A 24,372-nucleotide genomic window follows, 5' to 3' on the forward strand; every position below is an offset into this window, starting at 1 on the left:
CTCACACCACTGTGAACCTCTAAGAAAGGCCAATTCTCAGGCTGGGATGGAAGAGGGGAAAAGCCATATCTCTTTCAGCAAGATAAGCTCACCCCATCCATCTTTCCTGACACTATCTGCAGGACTGACTATCTCCTCATGGGGGAGGGGAGAAGTGGAGCTTTAGGGGCAGGATGCCCTGGCTAGCCAGCTTCCTCCAAAGAATGGGATGTCTAAGCTGAGAAGGTCATGCTGGTCACTCAGTCCTCTTTAACCTGGGTACTGGGTGCTGGGTACTTGATACTGGGAATGCAGACTTTTCTAGCCCTTTCTTCAAACCCCTCCTAGGGTACTGGAAGCACTTGAAACAACAGCTTGCTTTCTCAAGTGGGAGAGGAGGGGTGACACCCAGAAAGAGAAAGTGAGGGAGAGGGAAGTTATGGCACAGCCAGCCACTCTAGTCATCTCTAGATCTTCCAATCTTCACTGCAGACATTCTTATTGCTGTGAAGTAGGCAGGCTATTCCCCCTGTCTCGGAGATAGCAAAGTAGAGACTCAGAAGTTGGACAAGTTGTTTAGGGTCACACAGCTGATCTGAAGACTTCACAAGCTTCAGAAGTCATACCTGATGACTTGACTACATCTCTTTGGAGAGATTGCTCTGGGAAAGGGCTGAGTTAGTCAAATGAGACCCTACACCCTTGTGTGTACCTGAGTGGGAGTATTTGCCTGTGAGTGCAGGTGTCTGGGAAAGGTCAGAAGACAGTGTAGAATTCCCTAGAACTAGAGTTATACACTGTTGTAAGCTGTGTGATGTGGGTGCTGGGACCCAAACTCTGGTCCTCTGCAAGATCAGTAAGTACTCTTAACCACTGAGCCATTTCTCCTGCTCTACAAGTTTCTACATTATCTTTTCCAAGACACCCAAGAGATAGCCACCCCTGGCCTTTAGCCAACCGCTCCATCTATCTATGATCAACATGCAGCCTCTCAGCTAACTATACCCCTTCTTGTTTAGACAGGAGACTCTGGACGGATAGAGTTCTCTCACCTACACAGAATGTTCAAGATGGGAGACAAAGATCCAGTGCTCCTAAAATGCAGAGCCATAAAACTACCACTTATGGTGCCCCTAGATTCCAGAGTCTGGGTGGGGACAGAGCAGAACTGGGGTCCCTTGATGTGGTGCCAAAATGTTGAGAGAAGTTCATCAACGATGTGGAAGCTCATGGCTCCTGAGATCGGTGGAAGATGCTGGCTCTAGGCTGGGTCCTCAACTCTTTGCCCTGTGGACCTCACAGGACAGGGATATGCTGCCTCCCAGCATGGGGGCCGGGTGCCAGGGATTCGGAGCAAGCAGTGTAGAGCAATGGCTCAGTGGTCAAAAGTGCTTGCTGCTCTTGCAGAAGACCCTAGTTCAGTTCCTAGCACCCACATAGTGGCTCCCAAGTGCCTGTAATACCAACTCTGGGGTATCTGAACTCCACAGGTAACTGTCCTCAGACGCACATACTCAAATACAGATAACACATACCTATATAAATAAAAATATATCTTGAATAAAAGAGATCATGGCTTAAATACATTTGTTCATTCTATAGAAAATAATAAAATAAAATAAAAAGCCTCCATTTAAAAAAAAAAAGATATTGAGGGTTTAGGTTGTATCCTCAGAACCTAGATAATCTTTTTACTGTGACCTCTGTGGGAACTTCTTTCTGCTGAGCCCTTGGTGCTGAAGTAGAATGATCAGCTACACCCACCTGCACAGTCACGGCAACAATGTAACCCCACACCCAGAAAACTCTGGGAAGGTATGAGAGATTGAGAGAGGGCTGAAGCCTTCTAGGTAGTCATCAGACAACAAAGGAATTCACTGACAGATGCTAATTACCAAAAGGCTTTTTCCCATGCTTAGTACTGTTGTCTTTCTGTGTAGGGTACCCCCTTGTGACTCCAGAAGACCTCAGGTCTTTACCAGTGCTAGGATTAAAGGACTGTGCCAGCACACCTGGTATGATAGCATATATTTTTATGAGCAACCTCAGATTCCTGAAGCAGGAGGTGGGCATCCAAGCACCTGGCACCCAATGCCATGCTGGACTAAGATTGCTTCACACAGGCAGGACCTTGGGCTTTGGCTCTATAGCTTTTTAGACTGGAAGCGATCTGCATCAAGGATGAAGTAATGTGGACTGAGAACGTGACTCAGTTGGCCAGCAACTGCCTGGCATGTGTGAAGCCCTGGGTTCAAATCCCAGCCCTGCTGTATAAACCAGGTATGGTGGCAGACTTCTATTAACTCAAGCTACTCAGGAGGCTGAGGCAAGGAAATCTCAAGTTTGAGGTTAGCCTTGGCTACCTAGGAAGACTCCGTCTCAAAAGTAAAAAGAAGGTTGGAAGTGTTGTGCAATGGTAGAGCACTTGCCTGGCATGTACAAGCCCCTGGGTTTCATTCCCAGTGTACACACACACACACACACACACACACACACACACACCTCCCTCTAAAAAGCTATTTTTGCCAAACTTTGATCCTTCAAGCCAAGGTCTTTTGGCCAAATGTTGGAGTTGGCAGATCTATCGAAACGCAGTTCATGGAGCACAGAGGCTGAAACCTGGGAGTCACCCCTCGAAAATGGGTGCTAGGTGGTAAGGGAGGTAGAGAGGAATGGATGGCTGAGAGATGAGCAGGTGGACCTCTATCTCTCTAATTGGTGCTGACTTCTGTTTCTGCTTTTGATGTAGGATGTGGGTGACTCCCGGAGACAAAGAGCCTCGTTATCCGCTCCTGCGCTGCTCTTGGAAACACTCAGAATGCCTGGCCCTCCGCTCAAGCCCCAGCTCGGAGCCCAAGAGCTAAATCCAGATATGTCGTATATTTATCCAAGGCAGCCATTGGCCAGGAAATGACTATAAAACACACATTTTGAATAAAACGGGAGATTTATGGTGCTTTCGTGAATCCAAGCCATATCTCTCTGCCTCCCCCAGGCCAAGATCCCCTTAATCACTAACATACCCCCAGCTTGGACGCTCAGCGGGCACAGAATTGTTTCCTTCTGGTTCTATCCCAGGGAAGGATGGGATGGGGATGGCCCTAGTTTAGCTGACAGTCTGCAAATGTATCACTGGTTCATTTGCAGCTCTGGCAGGGGCTGGGTTTGTGTTTTTTTCTTTCTTTCTTTCTTTAGAGGACGCAAAAAAGAGGGGAAGCCTTTACACAGATCTTTGATCAGGCAGGACTTGAAAATTTATTTCCTAGGAGTTTCTCTACCCTTAATACCATGGGGGTTACAGTTGGGAGGAGGGGGCGGGGGAATTACTTGCCAAGAACAGCCTCTGTGTCAGAAGTTAGAATACAGTAGGAACTGCTCAGCTTGCCTTGAGCAAACCTATGCACCTCCATCTCCCTCTCTCTTTTTCAAGGAAAAGAGGGCAGAAGCAGAGGAAGATGGAAGGAGGTATGACAGCTGGACTTCCTTCCACAACAGACCCTGAAAACATGACTGTCCTACAAGTCTCTAAGGTCTGCCTGCCTCAGCTGCCAGCACTGGGTTACAGGCACGTGCCACCACACTAGAATGTTATGTGAGTAGGTGCTGGGGACCTGAACTCAGGTCCTCACACACGTGTGGCAGACTTTGGGTTTGCAGTTCATCATAATAGGTAGATAATGACTAAGGACATCTGTATTTCTGCAGGTAGTTCCAGACTTGGATGGGATCATTCTTACTGGTGGTGCCCCATCTGGAGTGTACACACACACACACACACACACAAACATGCACACATGAATACTCACACATGCACAAACACACACATGCACATACATATACACATGCACAAACACACACATACACACACAAGCACACATACAGAGGTCATATGACAATAGATAAATCCTATGACAGACAGAGCCTTTCCCAAGTGATGGAATATATCATCCAAGAAGCTCAGCCAACATGGAAACAAATACCTGGAACATTCCTGCCCCTGCCCAGCCCTCCTGGCTCTAGACACCTGCAGTTCTAGAACAGTAAAGGGCAGCAAGAAAGGTCTCTAAACTGCCTTAGAGAAGCATGGTGGTGGTGAGGAAGAGGCGGACGGTAGAGATCGGTGCTGATGGTGGTAGGGATGATAGGAATGGTGGTGGTGTGTGGAGACGATGGTGCTGATGGTGAAAGTGGTGGAGATGGTGACAGTGATGATGGCGATGGTCATAGTGATTGTGCTGAAGACACTACCATTATTGCCAGTGGCAATGGACAACAAGCGTGATGCGTTCCTCACTCCCACTGGGCTTACATCTACCGTGAAACTATTAGAAGATCATGGGGGTGAATTTCTGAGGACAAGGAGAACAAAGAAGAGACAGGAGAATAAGGAGCCACAATAGCAGAAACCAATTGCTCCTTTATCAGCTGAGGGCATTTCCTCGTCACTGGGCTTCTGTGCTGAGTGGTCCACGCTCATGGCCTCACTGACTCCTCGCTACAACCAGCACAGTCTGCGATAAATGCCTTGAATGGTCCATCCCGAGGATGGTTATCTAGGAGGTCAAAGAGGTGAAGTGTCTGATGCAAGGGGCAGCAAGGGGTGGGGTGAATTTAACAATCCAGACTAGAAAGAAAGGGAAGTGCCCAACACAGAGTGATTGGGTGAGTGGGTATGTGTGTAAAGGGACGTGTAAGTATGTGTGTGTGAGTGTATGTGTATGAGTGTATGAGTGTGTGAGTGTGCAACTATGTGAGTGTGGAACTGAGCATGTGTGAAGAGATGTTGAGTATGTGTGTGTGAGAGAGAGAGTGTGTGAGTGTGTTTGAAGAGATGTGTGTGAGTCTGAGTGTGTACATGTGTGTGAAGGAATGTGGGTGGGTGTGAATGTGTGAGTGGGTAAGTCTGTGAGAGTATGATCATGTGTGAAAGGATGAGAGTATGTGTGAATGTGTGTGTGAAGGAATGTGAGTGTGTGTTGACATGAGTGTATGAGTGTATGAGTGTGCGACTGGGTGAGTGTGTGAATATGCAACTGCGTGTGTGAGCATATGAACATGTGTGAATTGATGTGAGTATGTGTGATTGTGTGAGTATGTATGAATGTATGTGCGAGTATGTGTGAGTGTATGTGAAGGGTGTGAGTGTGTGTGAGTGGATGAGTGTGTGTGAACATTTGTGAAGGGATGTGAGTGTGTGAGCGAGTGTGAGTTTTGTTGTTAATGAGGAAAATACAGCTCATCCCAGAACAAGAACTTCCCTGACTCAGGACAGAGTCCCCGCACAGGCAGTGGAGACGCGCATGCGCATCCAGGCATCTCCATGTCTGAAGCAGAACGCTGATTAACAGCTGGCACTGGCTCCAGCTCTCACACTGACAGGACAGCGCTGCCACCGTGAGCGTCTCTGACACACGCGACAGTCTCAGCGCAGGTCTGTTGATGGAATAAATGAACGCAGTCAACGCCTCCCCCGTCCACCTGGGGCTCAGCCTCCCACCCGCGTCTGCCTCTCTGCTTGAAACGCTGATCCCGCCAATCGTTTACCTGCTTAGTTCCCATTCATTACTAGACACAGCTCAAATGCCCCCCCATAATACACATACATGGTCATTCACATACTTATATACACACTCAAATTCATGCATACACACTCACATGCATGTACATTTTCTCACACATACACCACACACCACACATATACTCACTCACACACATGCACAGACACTCACTCACACATATGCCCACACACTCACAGGCATACATACACACTCACTCACACACATAACACACATTCACACACATACACATACAGACACACTCACACACATGCACACACACACATGTACATACATAAACACTCACACAGAAACACACACATGCACACACTTTCTCACACACATGCACACTCAATCACACATTCACACACATCACCACAGACCAAGTTTGATTCTTGTGCTATCCCTTGTGATACTGTGAACTCTGTCTTCACAATCCCCCAGCACTAAAGTCCATTCATGAAGCAGACTGATTTGTCTTAGCATTTCTATTGCTGTGAAGAGACACCATGACCACAGCAACTCTTACAGCAGAAAGTATTTAATTGGAGGCTGGTTTACAGTTCAGAGGTTTAGTTCATTACCACCATGGTGGGAAGTATGGCGGCGTGCAGGCAGCCTCTAAACTTGGTTAGAGCTTCTGAAATCCCAAGGCCCACTCCCAGTGACACACTTCCTCCAACAAGGCCACACCTCCTAATCCTTCCCAAGTAGTGCCATTCCGTACAAACCTATGGGGATCATTTTTGTTCAAAACATCACAAGACTAAAAACCCTTTATTTCACTAAGTTATAAGCACTGGGGAGTACTGAGTTCCTATCACCTCATTTGTTCCAATGTTCCTAACACTTCCACTGAGTCCAGATCAGAGCAAGCACTCACTAGACAGACTTAGACTCTATCAATGTCTGTTGTACCCTTGGCAGCCACACAGAAGATGTAGCATCTGAGTATCACACCCCAAATCTGTTGGTGCCATGAAAATCTCCATGGTAGTCATCATTGATGTACAAAGACAGAGCTGAGGTTTTGGGGTTTTTGTTGTCGTTGTTGTTGTTATTGTTGTTGTTGTTTGTTTGTTTGTTTGTTTGTTTGTTTTACAAAGCTTGCAAATGTGCTCTTAGTTAAAAATTCTTAATGATTTTAGGATGTCAGCAAGTGTTTGAGGAGTGAAGATGGGACTCAGATCTCTCCATGATGGGCATTCCTAAGCTGAACATCTGTCACCCAAAATTTTCCAAGATCCGAAACATCAGGCGCACCAATCTGAGTAGGAGACTCTACTTCATGCGGGCACGCAGGTCAGGCTTAAAGTCAAAGCACAGTCGTGCCAAAAACAGCACACAGAATTAGTTCCACATCATGTATGTAAGGCATACATGAAGCATAAACAAATATCATGTTTGTACCTGTGTCCCACCCCAACCCCCCAAGGTACCTGTCCATTGTATCCTTGACAGCCACACAGTTTGAAGACAGTGGCAAAGGCAACTGTCCCCAAAACCAAATTTCCTATTTTTCGTCCCAAGCACTTTGGATAAAGGATGTTCCTCCTGTGTTTGGGTGGTTCAGTTGGTTGAATGAATTAAGAGCTCACCTCTTCAAAGGCAAGCTTTGTCTCAGATTAATGCTTAAGATAAAATACGTATCGCCGGCCGGTCAGTATTTATTCTGTGTGACCTTCCTAATTCAGACATTCAGAGCCAGGAAAGCCATGGACCTGGTTTTTCTAGTGTAGGCAGGAGAAGTTAGGCTTAGTATGTTGTTTCTTCATGATTAATTCACACTTCTCAAGAAGTCTGTGCTCGGGAAAAGTACCTGGTAAGGCAGATTAAATGAATCATGTGTAATCAGAATGCCAATTGATCCTTTCCCTGATGGGTGAAACACACATGGACCTTTTTGATCATTTGAATGGTGTGGGAATCAAAACTGGAATGTTTGTTTGTTTGTTTGTTTTTTCCAGCAGTAGTCTTGGGGCATGGCTCATTTGCTACAATGAATATGTGTCTAATATTTATGAGGTCCTGGGTTCCAACCCCCAGTACCAAAAATGAATTATAAAACCAAACAAAAAAGCAACACTCCCTTGTTGTTGTTGCCATTTAAATCCTGGCCCATCTAGATGTGGTGGTCAGGAGGCAAAGGCAAGAGGATCTCTGTAGGCCAGCATGGTCGACATATGGAGTTTCTATACAGTCAGAGCTAAATAAGAGAGACCCTGGCTTAAACAAAACAAAGACGAAAACACCAGCCCGTAAGTTGTCCGCATGGGAAACCCCTCAGCGCATCTGATTTTAAAATAGTTCAGGGAAAGATATCTCAGAGAACCCAGGGCAAGACGGTGTCTACAGTGAGATAGAACCCACTTTTAGACCAGCTTGTGTTATGGTTTGATTAGGAATAAAACGTCACCCACAGGCTGCCTTTGAGACCTTGTTCCTGGTGGGCTTGCTATGCTGAGAGGCTGTGGAACAGGATGATGGGCGGGGCTAGCTGGAGGAACTAGGTCACTGAAGGGGCGGGCCTTGGAGGGTGCCCAGACCTTTCACATCTCTCTTCCTGTCCACCGTGTACTAAAGGAAGCTTCTCTATCCCAGACTCCTATCACGGCCATATTCTGTTCCAGCATACGAGGTCGGTCAAACATGGAAAGGAGCCTGAATGGAAATCAACCCCCTCCTCCCTAAATGTGTTTGTATCAGGCAATCAGGAGACAGGAAAGATTCCTTAAGGTCTTAGATACTAATGCCCACGTTGCATCCCAAGGTTCTAATCCTGTGGACAGTATATTCCCGCTCCACTCTGCTTAGGAGTGGCGGGTCTGAAATACCCGAGGCTCAGCAGGACAGAACACATGGCAGAAAAAGTCAGCCACAAGCCTCCTTGATTCTTCTTCCCAATAGCCATTCCCTCTGTTCGGTCAGAAAAAAAAAGAAAAAAAAAGGAGAGACACAAACAAACAAATAAAGGGTATCCACGTCTCGTACACTCTTTTAAACACATGGCATTTATTGGGTATTAATGGGACACAAATGTAAGAAATGAGTACTTGATTTTTCACCCACCCACCCCTTTAGGACATAGAAAGACAAGATCACATAGGACGCAGACATGCAAACACACTCTCTCACTCACACGCCTCCACATTCTCAGCCACATAGATTACCCTGTTCTGTTTATTAGGGTCAGTTAAAAAAAAAAGGAAAGAAGAAAAAAAGAAAAAAAATAATTTTTTTTCTAAACAAAAATCAAGAAAGGAGAGAGAGAGAGAGAGAGAGAGAGAGAGAGAGAGAGAGAGAGAGAGAGAGAGAGAACACAAACGCAGTTTTGGGTACCAAATAAAATTAAAAGGTTTTGGTAAGCCCCAGGCTGGGTTTCATGTTACTACTTAATTAGAATTCCTATTTATAAATAAATAGTACCAGTAAAATATTACATCTGAGAAACCCTACAATAATGTCATACTTACACACTTTTTTTTAATACTTTTTTTTTCTGATTTTGATGCGTGTGGTTTTGTGTCCCAGGTGTTTGGCGCTGGGGCGATTTCTTGGAGGCCGAGGCGCCCGTAACAGTCTCCTCTCCCTCGGCTCTGCATCCGTGGGTCACAAAGGAGGTTTGAGCCAGCCTGGGGCTGACACCTGACATCACTGTTCTTTTTTCTTTTTAATCACAAAGTATGTTTATTTTCACTTTCTTTTTCTCCCCTACAACATGTAGGCGGGAGCTTGCACCCCTGCTCTGTGTCACAGTTTGTCCCCATGTCACCCAGGGCTCCTTCAGTTCATGGAAGTAAGGTTTCTGACTGAGCAGTTCTAGGCCCTGTTTTAGCCACGGATGGCTGGAGAGACCTGGAGCTGGGGGGGAAAATGGTGCTGAGGAGACAGGGTGTCAGACCGAGCCCGACATCCTAACTCCATCCACTCAGTAGAAGGCATCAGTAGAAGGCAACTCGGAATCCCATGATGCTGGGGAAGGCAGAACCAAACCAAAAGGAAGAAAAAAAAAAAAGCAAAACCCAATCCAAAAACTAGCAGGTACTCTGCGACCTTCGTAGACATCTCACGTGACGGAGGTAGGTATTCTCGTTAGAGGAGGGTGGCCGATGTACGTTTTAGCTCATTTATCGGAGGGAAGCCCCAAAAGTAAGTGTTTTGAGACATATCTGTCTCTGCTCTTCCTCCATTCAAGGGACTGGGTCCCAGTAAGAAAATTTCAAAGAAAAAAAATATATTATTATTTATTATATAACAAAGTCAATATTAACACCGAGACACAGAATGCCTCTCACCGTGCGTCGGGGTCAAACACTCAGTGAGGGAGGTCTAGAGCCCGAGAGAAACAGTCGGGAAACATGTCTGGGGTGCTCCGTGTGTTCCTGGTTGAGTGGGCGCAGGACAGGGTGCGACTCGTCTCTCTCTCTGTTTGTCCTGTCGGTTCTGAGACACAGAGTCACGACTTTGGAATGGTGACTTCGGGCCACTGATCTCATCAGTGGCTGCCGGAGCTCTGGGTACGGAGGTTACAATGGGTGATGTGAGCTTCACATCTGTGGAGTTCTCATCACTGCTGTCCCTCTCTCTCTCTCTCTCTCTCTCTCTCTCTCTCTCTCTCTCTCTCTCTCTCTCTCTCTCTCTCTCTCTCTTTCTCTCTCTCCCCCGCCCCCCACCTCCTCTTGGCACAGGCCAGCCTTTAGCTATTCTCGCTCCACTCTGGCACCATGCCGACTCCATGTACCGAGTGATACTGGTGAGGGGACAGGGTCCTGGGCACGCCGTGAGTGTAGAGGAATTCGGGGGGCTGGAGACTTCCTGGAGACTGGAGGCCAGTCTGAGGCCCGCATTGCCTGACCACAGGCTGATGGGCCACTGAGGTCTGGTGCTGGAACATCCCTTCGCCGAGCTGGGGAGAACCGTGGTTAGCCATGCCGGCCAGCCGAGGGACCAGGGGCCCCGAGGTGAAATGAGCTGAGAAGTGCTGGTAGGGGAGCCGGTCCATGGGCTGCACGGTGGTGACTGTACAGCTGCTATAGGAAGGCATGCTGGGCCACGTGTTACAGCTGATGTCCTCCAGGCTAGGCACGGGCTCGCTGGGTGGAGCGGAGCTGGCATACATGCAGGCCTGCCGCTGGGCCGACTCTGTCCTGTACGAGGTACTCAGGCCCTGCTGCTGGGGGTAACCCGAGCGATAGAAGGCGTCCTCCTCACTGGGGGATGTCTCCATGTACGGCTTCTTATAGGGGTGCTCAGTGCTGGAACATTCTTCATCTGCAAAGACAGGAAGGATATTTGTCACCCCACACGGCAGACAGAACCGGGAGACAGCCACCAAGCCTGAGACTAGAGGCTGTCGGCTCCAGCCTCCATTCTAACAAAACAAGACAAACAAAAAGTGTCATGGGCACACCCTTGGGCCGTGAGTTTTAAGCCAAAATCTTGACCTTGGATTGATTCAGCTTCGACATCTGTAAAATGCAACAATGTCCTCTGCAGCACTTCCTACTGGCGGGTGGGGGACATTGAAAATTAAATGGGAAAATATGTCCAATAACCAACTGATTCGGAGTCTGGTACCCAAAAAAATTGCTCCAAAACATCCTATCATCATCTCCAACACCACCACCATCATCAACATGTTCTTGTTTAGTTCCAGCTAGTTTTAATGTCCATATGTAGCTGAGGAGGACCTTGGACGTCTCACCTCCTGTTTCCCCTTCCCCTGAGCCAGGATTACAAGTGCTCACCACCATACTTGGTTTCATGTGGTTCTGGGAATTGAATCCAGGACTTACAGTTATACCAGGCAAGCACTCTACCAACCAACTGCATTCTATCCTTATTATTAATGATAGTAATTGGTAGCGCATTACCTCATCCATCTGTCTATCATCCCAAACCTGGCACTTAGACAGCAGTAAGATAGATAACCACAGGACCAGCAACACCAGTAATTAAATATGCACAGTGCTGGTGATGCCTGGCTGTGCTCTAACCACTTCCCACAAGGTGACTCACTCAGCCTTCATAGCAACTGTCCGAAGTGGATTAGTCCCATTTTATACATGAGAGAAAAGAGGCATGGAGGTTAAGAAGCTTTCCCAGGGACTCCCATGGTGGCTGATAATGGTAGATCTGTGGCTGGTGATCCGGCTGTCTCAGTATAAAGTATCTGCTCATCAATGTCACAAGACAAGAAACAGACACTGAATGGTCGGTATCTGAGTGGTGGATGGATAGGTGGGTTAGTGGGTGGAGGGATGGTAGCTATAGTTGGGTAAATAGATGATGGATTGGGTGGATGAGTGGCTGGGTGAACAGTTGGATGCATGGATGGATGGTAGATGGATGAATGGTTGAATAGGTGAATGAGTGGGGGATTGGCTGGATGGCTGTGTGGGTGGATGGATGAATGGATGAATGAATGGATGGATGGATGGATGGGTGTGTGGGTGGGTGGATGAATGGATGAATGAATGGATGGATGTATGGATGGATGGGTGGATGTATGGGTGGATGGATGGATGGATGGATGATGAATGGATAGAAGAACGGATGAATGGATAGATGATGGCTGAGTGGATGATTGGCTGGATAAATGATAGATAGATGGATAAATGTGTGAATGGATGCATGGGTGAGTAGATGGATAATTGCATGAATGGATGGATCAATGACAGGTAGATGGATGGGTGGGTGAATGCTGGATGGATATTTGGGTGATGGTTGGGTAATGAGTAGATGGAGATGTGAGGGATGAATGGATGGACAGCTAGATAGATGCATGGATGGATGGTGGGTAAGTGGATGTATGGAATTTGGAGCAAATCCCCTTCACCAGCTGTTGAGCCAATACCAACCCCTGTGTCACTGTTTCCTCTGAGTTAGACCACATCCTCCTCTGCCCACTCATTAGTCCTGGTACAGGGTAATAATGATAACTTCATCCCCAGAAGAGTTATTCCTTAAGCCATCTTGGGAGCTAACCAGTGTAATGGGGTAGGTCATTCCCTAAACAGATTCCCTAAAATGGGACATCTTGAAAAGTATGCACATACACTTTTCTATCACCCGAGGGGGGGTGTCAAAAACTTCCTAAGACTCAGCACCCAGGCTAAGAGTGGTAGACACATTTGATCAAGGATCTGGTTCTTCTGTTAGTGTGTAGCCTATAGGTAATCCACCCTCCCAAGTCAGCCACTGATGCAAGTTGGCAACACGGACGCCATTCCATGATAATATTAAACTAAGGAAAGTCAGGGAGTGGGTTTGGTCAAAACATATCATATGTATGCATGTAAAGCTCTCAGTGAAAACAGAAGGAAAAGAAAGATTGACGTCAAAAGTTCTCTGATAGGCTTCAGCACATCCCTCGTTGCTGGGACAACGCGGCACATCGCTCTCTTGGAAGACATGGTCTCTAACTGCTACCAGCTGCTTCCTTCAGGGAGGCCATACTTGGATATATCTGCCAAGGCAACACCTCAAACACACCCATTCCTCAGGGGGTATTCGACCTCCCATTTCTCACTTTCTGATCTCTCTCTAATCAACACATGTAGAAAAATTACATTTGCAACTGATATAACACTTTATATTTGATCATGTGCCTGTGTGTAGAAATGAGAAGGGGAGGGAAAGAAAGGTGAGGAAGAGTCAAAAAGCCTGTGTCAGGAAAAGAAAGGTCTGCCAACCCCCTTTGGGAGCCAGAACCACCATAGTTAACATGTACAGTATGGTTGAGTTTAGCTTTACTGAACATTGGTTTGGTTCCGTGTGTTTTGACACAAGGTCTCCATCTGTAGCTCTGGCCCACCTATATCTTGCAATCCTCCTGTCTCAGCCTCCCGAGTGCTTATCTCCTCTGGTTTTTCACTTTGTAACTAGGCACAGGTGTCTCAGAGCACCTGATGCCCCATCAACACCCAGCTGTTCCCAATAGGTGGCATATAGTCACTGTGGACACTGGGTCCCTGGAAGACATGAAGAGATGGTTGCTGTGAGGTACAGCAGGGTGGACAGCTTTCACCCCACGGCCTTCAGGGTCAGACACCAGCTGTGCAGCTCACCTTGGAGATTCGGGGACATTTTTTGTGACTGTGGTGTTCATTATTTAACCTCTGTAGTCTCTGTTTTAAATGAGTCTGTAATTAAAGCTCAGGGTGGGGTGTGGCTTGTGGCTTGATGTGTAGGTGCAGGCCCGTGTGTATGCTCTGTGCTTGTCCAGGGTGGGCTCAGGTTTTTGTTTGTTTGCTTGCTTGCTTTAGAAGATTTTAAAAGGTAGAGAAATGCCAAGGGGCTGAGGGGAAAGTGAGTGGTTGGGAGAGGGAGCACCTTCATGGGGGCAATGAGAGGGGGAGGGGAATGGGATTGGGGGAAAGGGGATAATATCTGAAATGTAAATACAGAGAATATCCAATAAAAAGAAAAGAAAAAAAAGACTTAAAAAAAGAGAGGAGGGATGGAGGGAGGGAGAAGAAAGAAAGAAAGAAAGAAAGAAAGAAAGAAAGAAAGAAAGAAAGAAAGAAAGAAGGGAGAGGAGAAAGGAGGGAGAGAAGAAAGGAGGAGAAGGGGGGAGAAAGAAAAGGCAGGAGGGTAGGAGGGAGGGAGGAAGAGAAGGAAGGAGGAAGGGAGAGAGAGGAGGGAAGAAGGAGGGAGAGAAGGAGGGAGGGGAGGAGGAAGGAGGGAGGGAGAGAGAGAAGGAGGGAGGAAGAGAAGGAGGGGGAGAGAAGGACGAGGAGGAGGAAGGAGGAGGGAGGGAGGGAAGGAGGGAGGGAGGGAAAGAAAAAGGAAGGGGAGGAGGAAGAAGGGAGGAAGAAAAGGAAGGAGGGAGGGAGAGAAGGAAGGAGGGAGGGAGAGAAGGAAGGAGGGAGGGAGAGAAGGAAGGAGGGAGGGAGAGAAAAAGGAAGGGGGAGGAGGAAGGAGGAGGAGGGAGGGAGAGAAGAAAGAGAAGGAAGGAGAGAGAAAAGAAAGGAGGGAGAGAAGGATGAAAAGAGAGAGGGAAGGAAGGAGGGAGGGGGAGAAGGGGAAAGGGAAGAGGAGGAATGGGAATGGGAAGAAATGATGGATGTCTTTGAGGGGTATGAATAAAAAGGAAGTTGTCTCATCCATGTGTCTTGCAAAGATGACCAGAAATCCTGAAGCTGGATTTTAGACTACACATGAGGAACAAATTACTTACTAAACACATATGGTGTGACCCCTACTTCATCTTACAGCAACCCCTCAAATTTTCTGTCCTTGCTCCCATTTCTCAGAAGCAGACAGTTCATTTTAGAGGAGTGACAGGGACAGGAAGCCAACTGGGAGCTGACTTCCCAGGCCTGTTACACCAGCTTTCCAGTGGTAAGTGTCCCCCACCTGTCTACCTGAGTCAGCCAAGCTCCAGGCAGTGTGCCAGGTGCATTGAATGGAGCTGTGAGCCAGGCAGGTAGATTCATGTCCCCCTAGTCCCACTCTGTCCAACTGGGGACAGTGTGTTAAGAAAGCTAAGTACCTTGTCACTCAGAGAAAGTACTGGAACATAAGGCTTTGAGTGAGCATCCACACATCAGTGAAGCCTTTGGGTTGTCTAATAAAGCAGACCCTTAACTGGATAGATAAGTGTAGATGTGGCTTCTGCCACACAGCAACACAGGTAACCGTGTTCCCCGGTGACACCAGCTCGGATGCCTCCACACACAGCAAGGGTTGTACCTGTCTAACAAAGTGCACATTTGTTTTAAGCTGGACATGCTGCAACACATCTGGGAACCCGATGGGGTACCCAAACTAAAAAAAAAAATAAATAAATAAAACATCTCTCCCCACCCCAGAAAACGACAGTCATTCTTGCAGGTGTTCTGAGCACACAGTGCCAGCCATGCAGATGTTTGAAGACATCCAGATGTTTTGCAATGTTTGTTCTCCCCCCCCCTCTTTTTGCACCTTTCAGCTAAGTAAGATTTGGGGCTCTTGACAGTGCCACCCCCAGCCCATTTCCATGTCTGCCACCTTGATTCCTTCCCTCCAATCTTCCTTCTGCCCACCAGACCTTATGCCCAAAGATCTCACTGTTGCTAGGTCACAGCTTTGGACTTTTTATTACTATTATTAACTAGGGCATTCCCTTTCCAACAAGAGAAAAGTACAGCTGCAGGATACCCTTGGCAGGAGAAAAAAAATAAGGAACCATATTTTTAGTTTCTGATCCCTTCCAGATTCATTACAAGCTTAAACGGGGTGTGTTGGGGGGTGTGGGAGAATAATAAGAAAAGGGTCGGAACGCGGTTTGGAAAATCGTAAAATTATACGTTCCAGTCTGTAATACCCAGAAATATCTGGTCCACAATGCTCAGAAAAACTCAAAGCTGGCTTCCTGATGAAAGCTAGACCTGAGCATTCTCAGATTCCTCCCAGGTTTCGTCCCGGGGTCTAAAGTTCAGGTCAGACATGATCAACGCACCCCGTGTAATCTCTGAGTTTGTCTGGGGAAGATACGGTTTTGAGTTTTTTAATAGTCTGGGTTGAGTTTAGCTTCCCTGGTTGTGCAAAGAGCCCTAAGCTGGAGCCAAGTGTTCCAGAGACCTGGTGATTCTGCCTCAGGGAGTGTGTGGGAAAAGTGATCTGCAACACTTGCAACTCTTCTAAGTCTCTTGACTGACAGGGATGTTCTCTCTGAGTCTGGACACCCAACTACTGTAGGAAACCCTGCTCCTTTGGAATTTTTCTAGAATTATGTGTTTGTTGGTGTTTTTTTTTTTTTTTTTTTTTTTTTAACTCTGGATCAATTCATTCAGTGATAACTCAGAACACTGGCTTTAAGGCACACCACATCATGGCTCCAACGTTTATGCTCCAAGTAGCCATGGATAAAGGCCTCAGCTGCTCCAACCACGGTCCCTAACTGCACATGGGGACAATCCCCAAACTCCTGCTTAGGTTTAATTAAGGAAGTACCAAATCTGTCTGCCTTACCAGTGAGTCAGCTCAGTGCTTGGAATCTCTTACTTCAAATCTTATCTCTCGGCATAACCCATGTCTACTCCCTCTCTCCCTTTTTCTCTCTCAGTAGACTAGGCAGATGGCTCTCTGAAGGTCATCCAACGCTCAGAGGTATTTGGGTGGATTCCAGAGCTGGAAGCTTCCCAGAGCCACTTTTTAAGTCAGTGATCCCATTGAGCAAATATGGTCACAGTTCCCAAGTGGGTCACATCCCTTGCCAGCTGAGTTCACTCAGGGAAATGTTGTGGTGTTTCCACAGACAGAGACTCTGGAAGCCAGAATCATGGAGCTCTCAACTAAGGGGTCTGCAAGGAGTCAGGAGATGGCTGTAATCCAGACCCACTGAGTCACAAAACAGTGAGGACAAGTGGCTATGGGCTTTTCTGTTGTTACTGTAACTCAAGACGCTCGACCAACATGGAGAGTCGAAACCCTTGACACAGATAAATAGAAGGGTGGGTGGATAGATATGTGGATTGATAGGTAAATGGGTGGGCAGACAGATAAATGGAGAAGTGAATGGATGGATAAATGGGTAAGAGGATGGATGGATGGATGGATGGATGGATGGATGGATAGAATAGTTGGGTGAGTAAAAGAATGAAGAGGTTGGTGGGTGGATAAATGGATGGATGGACAAATGGATGGATGAGTTAGTGGGTAGATTAATAGGTAGATGGAGAGAGGGGTGAATGGGTGAGTGGGTGGATGAATGAATGAATGAATGAATGAATACATAGATGTCTGGACAGACAGATGATTGGATAGAGACATAAAGGAATAGATGATAGATTTTGAACATATACACTCCAAACTCTCAGAACTCAGGTTAAAATGAAGACACTGGAATGGTATCATAGGAAGACCTCAAGTTAAAATGAAAACACCCTGGTTCAGACCCCATGACCACTATGAGTTTAGCCACTACTCTCATACTTGCCTCCCCATGAGAATACCTGTTTTGTAAGAGCAGGTCCTGCTTCTGCTTGCTTTCTCCTTACAGGGCCCCAAGGTATACTATGTGCTCTTAGTGTCTGAAGATGTTACCCAGCTCTGTTGGTCATCAATCTAACCTTAGAATCGGATAGTAGTGCATGGTACAACGTTTGTCCCCTGAGGGGTGGGGCTTGGGTATTCCCCAACTCAGGCTGCCCTGAATAATTCAATTAAAGGGCGGACCCTGAAGTTGCTTTTAAAAACACGCAGAATCAGGTCAGGTAGGTAAAGGTGCCTGCTGACAAGCCAGGCAACCTGAGTTCAACCCCTGAGACCTTCAGAGCAGAAGACTTGAGTCTACTCTTGCAAGTTGGCCCTTGAACTCTACAGGTTTAACTTTACCATGACATATGTACACATGCATGTGCGCATGCACACACACACACACACATACACACACACTAAATACATGTAAAGTACTCAAAACAAACCTCACAGCCTGGGGCGTAAAGCACACTGTGGAACCATTTCCATTATCCCCCTTCCTCTCCCCCTCCCCCATCCCTCTCTATCACTGACTTCCCTTTGATAGCCAGTGCTGTAATGTCTTTGCTATATCTTTATTTGGGTCATTTTGTTTGCTAATGAAAGGATGGTGAGGGAGTCAGGGGAGTCGGAGGAAAGACAGACAAGTGCTCCCTCTGGTCCTTGGATCCTAGATTTAATTGAGTGGTATTGATAAAAAAAAAAAAAAAAAAAAAAAAAAAAAAAAAAAAAGGACCTGCCCAGGTTTTTTGACTCCATCCAGTTAGGAGAGATAGGCTGGAGACAGCCTGGTCCCAACAGGAGAGGAGGCCCTGGCCTGCTGGGCCCTTTTGACATTGCTTGGGGCCTGGCTCCTGAGCTGGCTGGAAGGCAGACAGACAATGAGAGGAAGTCAGATAGCAGGGCCAGGCTGGGGCCAGGGGGGGAACCACCCACAGAGTTATCACTCCTAGGGAGTCCCAAACTGGAAGGAAGCCTCCTGATTTGTTATCTTCTCACACCGTGGGGACTGATGATGAATTGCTTTGTGACCCCATTGGCTTCTCTGTCACCCAAGCTCCCTTTGGGGGTGGAAGTTTGGAAGGTGGTGAGGAAAGCAGAGGTTTCTGGGAAGACAAGAGGTTTTCTTCAGAGTCTGTGCGCGCACGTACACACGTGTGCCCAAGTCCACTGACTTCACTGAGGCTCTTGGGCCAGACCACTCAGTAGCTAGGGGACTTTGGGGGAAACACCTCCATCTGTCCGAGTTCTAGCATTCAATCTGAAGGGACAGAGGGGAACATTTTTTTTTTCACATTCTTATCTCCAGCCAGTCCCCGAACTCTGCTTCCTCTCCAGCTCTGAGGCACTGCGGCAGGCCTCGCAACCTATAGTCTCCTCTCAACAGGTGTCTGGTGTCATGTCTGTCCCTTCCTATCACAGCACTGCTAAACACAACCGCTAGCCGTGACACTTGCAGGCTGCTGACCCCCTGATGGTCTCCCACGGCTGTTCAGATAACACTGGAGGCTCTAATGGAAAGAGCTTAGGGGACATCCAGCTGGCCCCACCTTTCTCTCTGGGCTCTTTTCTCCATCCTTTGCCCTTTGATCTGGGCACCCACATGCTAACCCCTCCTCAGAAAGAGTACATGCCCACCCAGTCTCTTATCCTTCTCTTAGCTGCCCCCCACTTTTGCCGATTCCACACCCAATCTGTCCTTACAATTTAATGCTTGTTAACAATGTGCAGCTGTGTGTGTGTGTGTGTGTGTGTGTTCATGCTTATGTATGTCTTGTACACAGGGGACAGCCTGAGCTGCCACTCCTCAGGTACCATACATCTTGGTTTTTAAAACAGGGTCCTTCATGAACCTGGAACTTGCTGGCTAGGCAAGGCTGGCTGACCAGCAAACCCCATCACCTCTCCATCACTGAGATCAGAAGTGGGTGAGCACGCACCTGGCTCCTCTTATACATGGGTTCTGGGGAGTCAAGCTTGCAAGGAGAACGTTTGCTCACTGAGCTGTCAGTCTAGACCTTACTGTAGTTTTAATGAAACAATTCTGTCACACTGCTTGCACAGTGCTCAGCCTTCTGGGGACAGCATGGCCTCTGTAAAGGATAAAGAAGTGATCGCAGACATTTTGGGGGTACTCAGCCATACCAGCAGCAGACCAGGTACTTCCCATGTAGTCTCTCCTCATCTTCTCACCAGTGTAGCCGGCAGGACTTACCCTTCACCTGACTCAGAGGTACTCAAGGCCCAGAAAAGTGACACAGTTTCCCAGGGTCTCCCGACTACAAACCACCAGGCGTCGCAGCCCTTTCTGCGACAGGTGGACCCTGTCTCCAGCCCTGCTGTGCTGATTCTAAATTCACCTGAGGAGTCTGAAGGTCACCTAAGCAAGAAGGTTGCCTCGCTTGGCGTTTGTGGCCTTCACATCATATCCGTACAGAGGGCGTGGCTGAAGATGATGCTGTGGCTATTGACCTTAAATTGATTCTTTTTTTTGGTTCTCTCTGTCTCTCTGTCTCTCTCTCTCTCTCTCTCCCCCTCTCTCTGGTCTGGTATTAATTTAACCAACAGAACTCTCTAATGCAAACCTGCTGAGCTCTTTATGGCCATGTAGGACCCATCGCCGTCACGATCCCCCACAGGAGATGACATGTCAAGTGTAATGACAGTTTCATGTGGCAGTAAGCAACGCAGGGTATGGAGCTCACACACGGGGCTTTTAGCTTCTAATTTCATCTTCAAGAACCACTGGCTGAATGGATAGGGGGTAGGCTGTGCCTGCACCCTCGGCACTTGAGAAGCTGAGGCAGACGACAGGAGTTCAAAACCAGAATGGCTAAGAAATGAGTCTGGGGCCAGCCTGAGCTACACAGTAAGTATTAGACCAGCCTGGGCTACATAGAAAGTCTGTTGCCAGTCTGAGATAAATGGTAGGACCCCTGAGCCCTTTTCTGCTGCACCTCAGTTTACCACCTATCAGAAGAGTTCCTCATACCTACACTAGGAGAAGACTTACTCAGACCAAGCCAAGCGAGGACCCTTTTAGCTGTCACACTAGGCAGGATATCTGAACAGGAACTCCCTCCTTGGATTCTCTTTCCCTCTCTGAGAGTTGAGGGAACAGACGAGCTTGCCGCATCTGGTATCCAGCCCACCCGGGGACGGATGTGGGGGGGGGAGCCAGGCTGGGGGCTGTTGGGGTGACATTGTTCAGGCCTTGGAGATCCAAGGAGTTTGAATGGTTTGGGGTCCATCTGGAAGTCAGACATCATCCCCAGGCAAAGACCAATGCCAGCATGTCTCTCTTTCCAAACATAAGGATGGGGATTCAGGCCAGTCAGTCAGACTTTGCTTCCTTCCTCTGGGAAGCCCAACTCCTGAGAATTCTCCTGCAGCGGTTTTGCTGGTTAATGGCTTGACCTAAAGTCCAGAAACAGGTCACTGGACTTTGGAAGGCGCAGAACTGCTGCTTGTGGAGTGAGGGGCAACAGGCCAGTCTATGACTTAGGTGTTTAAGAACAAAACAGTGGCCACTGACTGAGCCCAGACAAGCACAGAGCATACACACGGGCCTGCACCTTCACACCAAGCCACAAGCCACAGCCCACCCTGAGCTTTAATTACAGTCACATTTAAAACAGAGACTACAGAGGTTAAATAATGAACACCACAGTCACAAAAAATGTCCCTGAATCTCCAAGGTGAGCTGCACAGCTGGTGTCTGACCCTGAAGGCCGTGGGGTGAAAGCTGTCCACCCTGCTGTACCTCACAGCAACCATCTCTTCATGTCTTCCAGGGACCCAGTGTCCACAGTGACTATATGCCACCTATTGGGAACAGCTGGGTGTTGATGGGGCATCAGGTGCTCTGAGACACCTGTGCCTAGTTACAAAGTGAAAAACCAGAGGAGATAAGCACTCGGGAGGCTGAGGCAGGAGGATTGCAAGATATGGGTGGGCCTGGGCTACAGATGGAGACCTTGTGTCAAAACACACGGAACCAAACCAATGTTCAGTAAAGCTAAACTCAACCATACTGTACATGTTAACTATGGTGGTTCTGGCTCCCAAAGGGGGTTGGCAGACATTTCTTTTCCTGACACAAGCCCTTTGGCTCAGACAGCTTAGGGAAAAAAATCATTGATTTCTCATTTGATAAAAGAGTATATGATATATGTATGATATGTGTGTGGTACGTGTGTATATGTATACGCGTATATGTTTGTGTATAATGTGTGTACATGTGTGTCATGTGTATATGTTTGTATATATATGTGTGTGTGTGTATGTATGCATGTATATGTGTTGTGCATATGTATTAGTGTGTTATGTGTATATTTATGCATGTAGTGTGTTATGTGCGTGTATGTATGCATGTATGTATGTGTGTATGTATGTATATGTTTGTGCATATGTACTTGTGTGTGTATGCATATGCATGTATACATATGTGTGTATGCGTGTATGTATGTGTACATGTGCTATATACATGCATGCTTTACAAATGAGTAAAGTAAATCTGGACATTTTGAGGCTGAACTGTGAGACATACTAAATGAACCTCTCTCTTACTTTTACCTACACCGTTTGAATTTCCTATCACTTCTCTATTTCTGTGCTACTTGCTTACAAGTAAATAGATAAATAAAAAAGCAAGCAGATGTCACTGTTTGCTCCCCTCCCCATAACGGCAGGCAGTAAGGGTGGAGCCCTGGCAGGCCTGCCGCACTTACCTTTCCTCTTGGTACAGTGGTAAATTTGGCTGTGCTCCTGGGCCAGTGGGTATGGGTTAGGCGGGGGAAGAAGGTCCTGGGAGGGGCCAGAGACACCATTCTCACACTGGTACTGGGACCCTAAGTTAGACGAAGTGGAGAGAGCTCGGGTTTCGCTGCTGAAGGGGCTGTGGTTGGAGGCCACTTTGTGCCTCACGGTGCTCCTGGGAACCACAGGATACTCTTTACTGAAAGGAAGAAGACAAAATATATACATCATATACATATGCATATACACATACATATACATAAACATATACATATGCATATACATATAAATATACATATACATAAACATATGCATATACACATACACATATACAAACATATGCATATACATATACTTATACATATACATATACTTATACATATATTTATACATATGCATATATATGTTTACCACTGTTCTAGTGGAACTGAGCCTCATGCCAATGAGTCCACCAGAAAAGTCAACAAAATAAGGAACTGGGGGAGAAGGGTCTTTGGTGGTCCAGAGGCCAGTGACTCCTGACATCCCAGGCTTCACATCTCACATCTTGTACATCAGGTGAGTAGATCTAAAAACGCTTTATTACAGTCAGGAAAGCAAAGTGCACCTCAGAATCCCTCTCCACAGTTGCCGCATGTGAAGTTATCACACACACCCCCACCCGCAAACCTTTGAACCATCCAAATCAAAAGCCGGTTGCACTGCCTAGACACCTAGACATAACCTCCGAACTTTTCTTTTAAAGCTTCTGTCTTTGCCCAAGCAGAACAGACCACCCCACACAGTCAGGTGCAGCCCTAGGGCATCCAGACAGATCCCTGGTTGGAACCTTTTAAGTTGAAGTCTTTGTCATGCTGCCGTATCTAACTACTCTACAGCTTGGGTTCTCTCTTCTGTAAGTTGAGGGAAATAAACACCTCTAGTTCGTGGGCAGGCCAGATGGCTTAGCGGGTAAAGGGGCTTGCTGCACAAACACAGAGACCTGAGTTCAATCCCTGGAACCCATGTAAAGCTGAAAGGAGAGAACCAACTCTACAAAGTTATGCTGCTCCGACGACCATGTGCACACTATGGTACGAGCATACCCCGAATACATACCGAATTCACTATGCACAGACATACACACGAATCACAATAACAACAAAGACGACAACAACAACAAAAAGGAGTCCTCCAGGGGTGCAGAGATGGCTCAGTAGTTAAGCTTGGTTCCCAGCACCAACCAACTATACAACCAACTGTAACTCCAGTTCCCGAGGAGTTGGTAAGGATCTGCATTCAGGTGCACAGAATCCCCCACACACCTGCACATAGTTAAAAATAAAATTTAAGAATTAACTAATTTTCAAGAGACTATAACGTTGAGGGACTGAATGAGGAGATTGGCAAGAGCGGTCATTGTTGCTCCCGTTACTGTGTTAAGTCGGGAGAAGATAGACAGGGAAAGGGGACAGGGGAGAAAGGGGGGTAAAGAAGATGGAAGCCACAGAACCAGAGGAGGCAGAAGCAAATGCGTAGCTCACACAGCCCTCCGAGCCTCCACCCTTCCAGGTTCTGGGAATCTGGTCCCTCTGAAGCTGAGGATGGAACTCGGTAGGGTGTCCTGGTTTGCGCGGTGTCCAGCGTTTGATCCCCAGCACCAAGTAAACCTGGCATTACAGCGGATCACACGTCTAATCCCAACATCAGGGAGGCGGAGGCAGCAAGATCGGGAGTCCAGAATAATAGCAACAGGGACAATCATCTGATCACCATTTCCACACTATGTCTCCTGTCTAGAGGATGTGCTTTATGAATCTAATCACTGTATTCTGAGAAATGTATAGGTTTCGACACTCAGCCCGAGACCCCTGGCACTAGGTAGGCTAGGAACATATCCTGACCCAACACCTACACGGATCAGAAAACTCCAAATGTCAGACTTTGTTTATGTATTGTTTATTTATATAGTCATGATCTGGAATCAAATTTCTGCCTTTGTTTATGGTGATTTTTGATCCAAACAGGTCTAGTCTCACTACGAGCAGCCACATGCGTGAGACTGTGTGCGCTTGAGGTACTAACTCAGCTCCTCGAGTGTGACTAAAGTAAATGTTTACCTGTGGAAATTAAAGCA

At 47.1% G+C, this 24,372-nt stretch overlaps 1 protein-coding gene across 1 annotated transcript in view; it reads right to left on the reverse strand.

The window, feature by feature from the left end:
* Positions 1-10,230: 10,230 nt before the first annotated feature.
* The window catches only part of TBX5 (T-box transcription factor 5), a gene marked incomplete at its 3' end in the record, with an annotated part of 45,232 nt that continues 31,090 nt past the window's right edge, over positions 10,231-24,372 (reverse strand). Inside the window, exons 7-8 of the mRNA XM_080940741.1 lie at positions 22,229-22,455; positions 10,231-10,805 (exon numbers count right to left, since the gene is read on the reverse strand). Coding sequence (XP_080796867.1) covers positions 10,231-10,805; positions 22,229-22,455 — 802 coding nt within the window. The remainder of the gene's footprint in view (positions 10,806-22,228; positions 22,456-24,372) is intronic.

Source organism: Micromys minutus (assembly GCF_963924665.1).
Source record: "Micromys minutus genome assembly, chromosome: 29".
Classification (NCBI taxonomy): domain Eukaryota; kingdom Metazoa; phylum Chordata; class Mammalia; order Rodentia; family Muridae; genus Micromys; species Micromys minutus.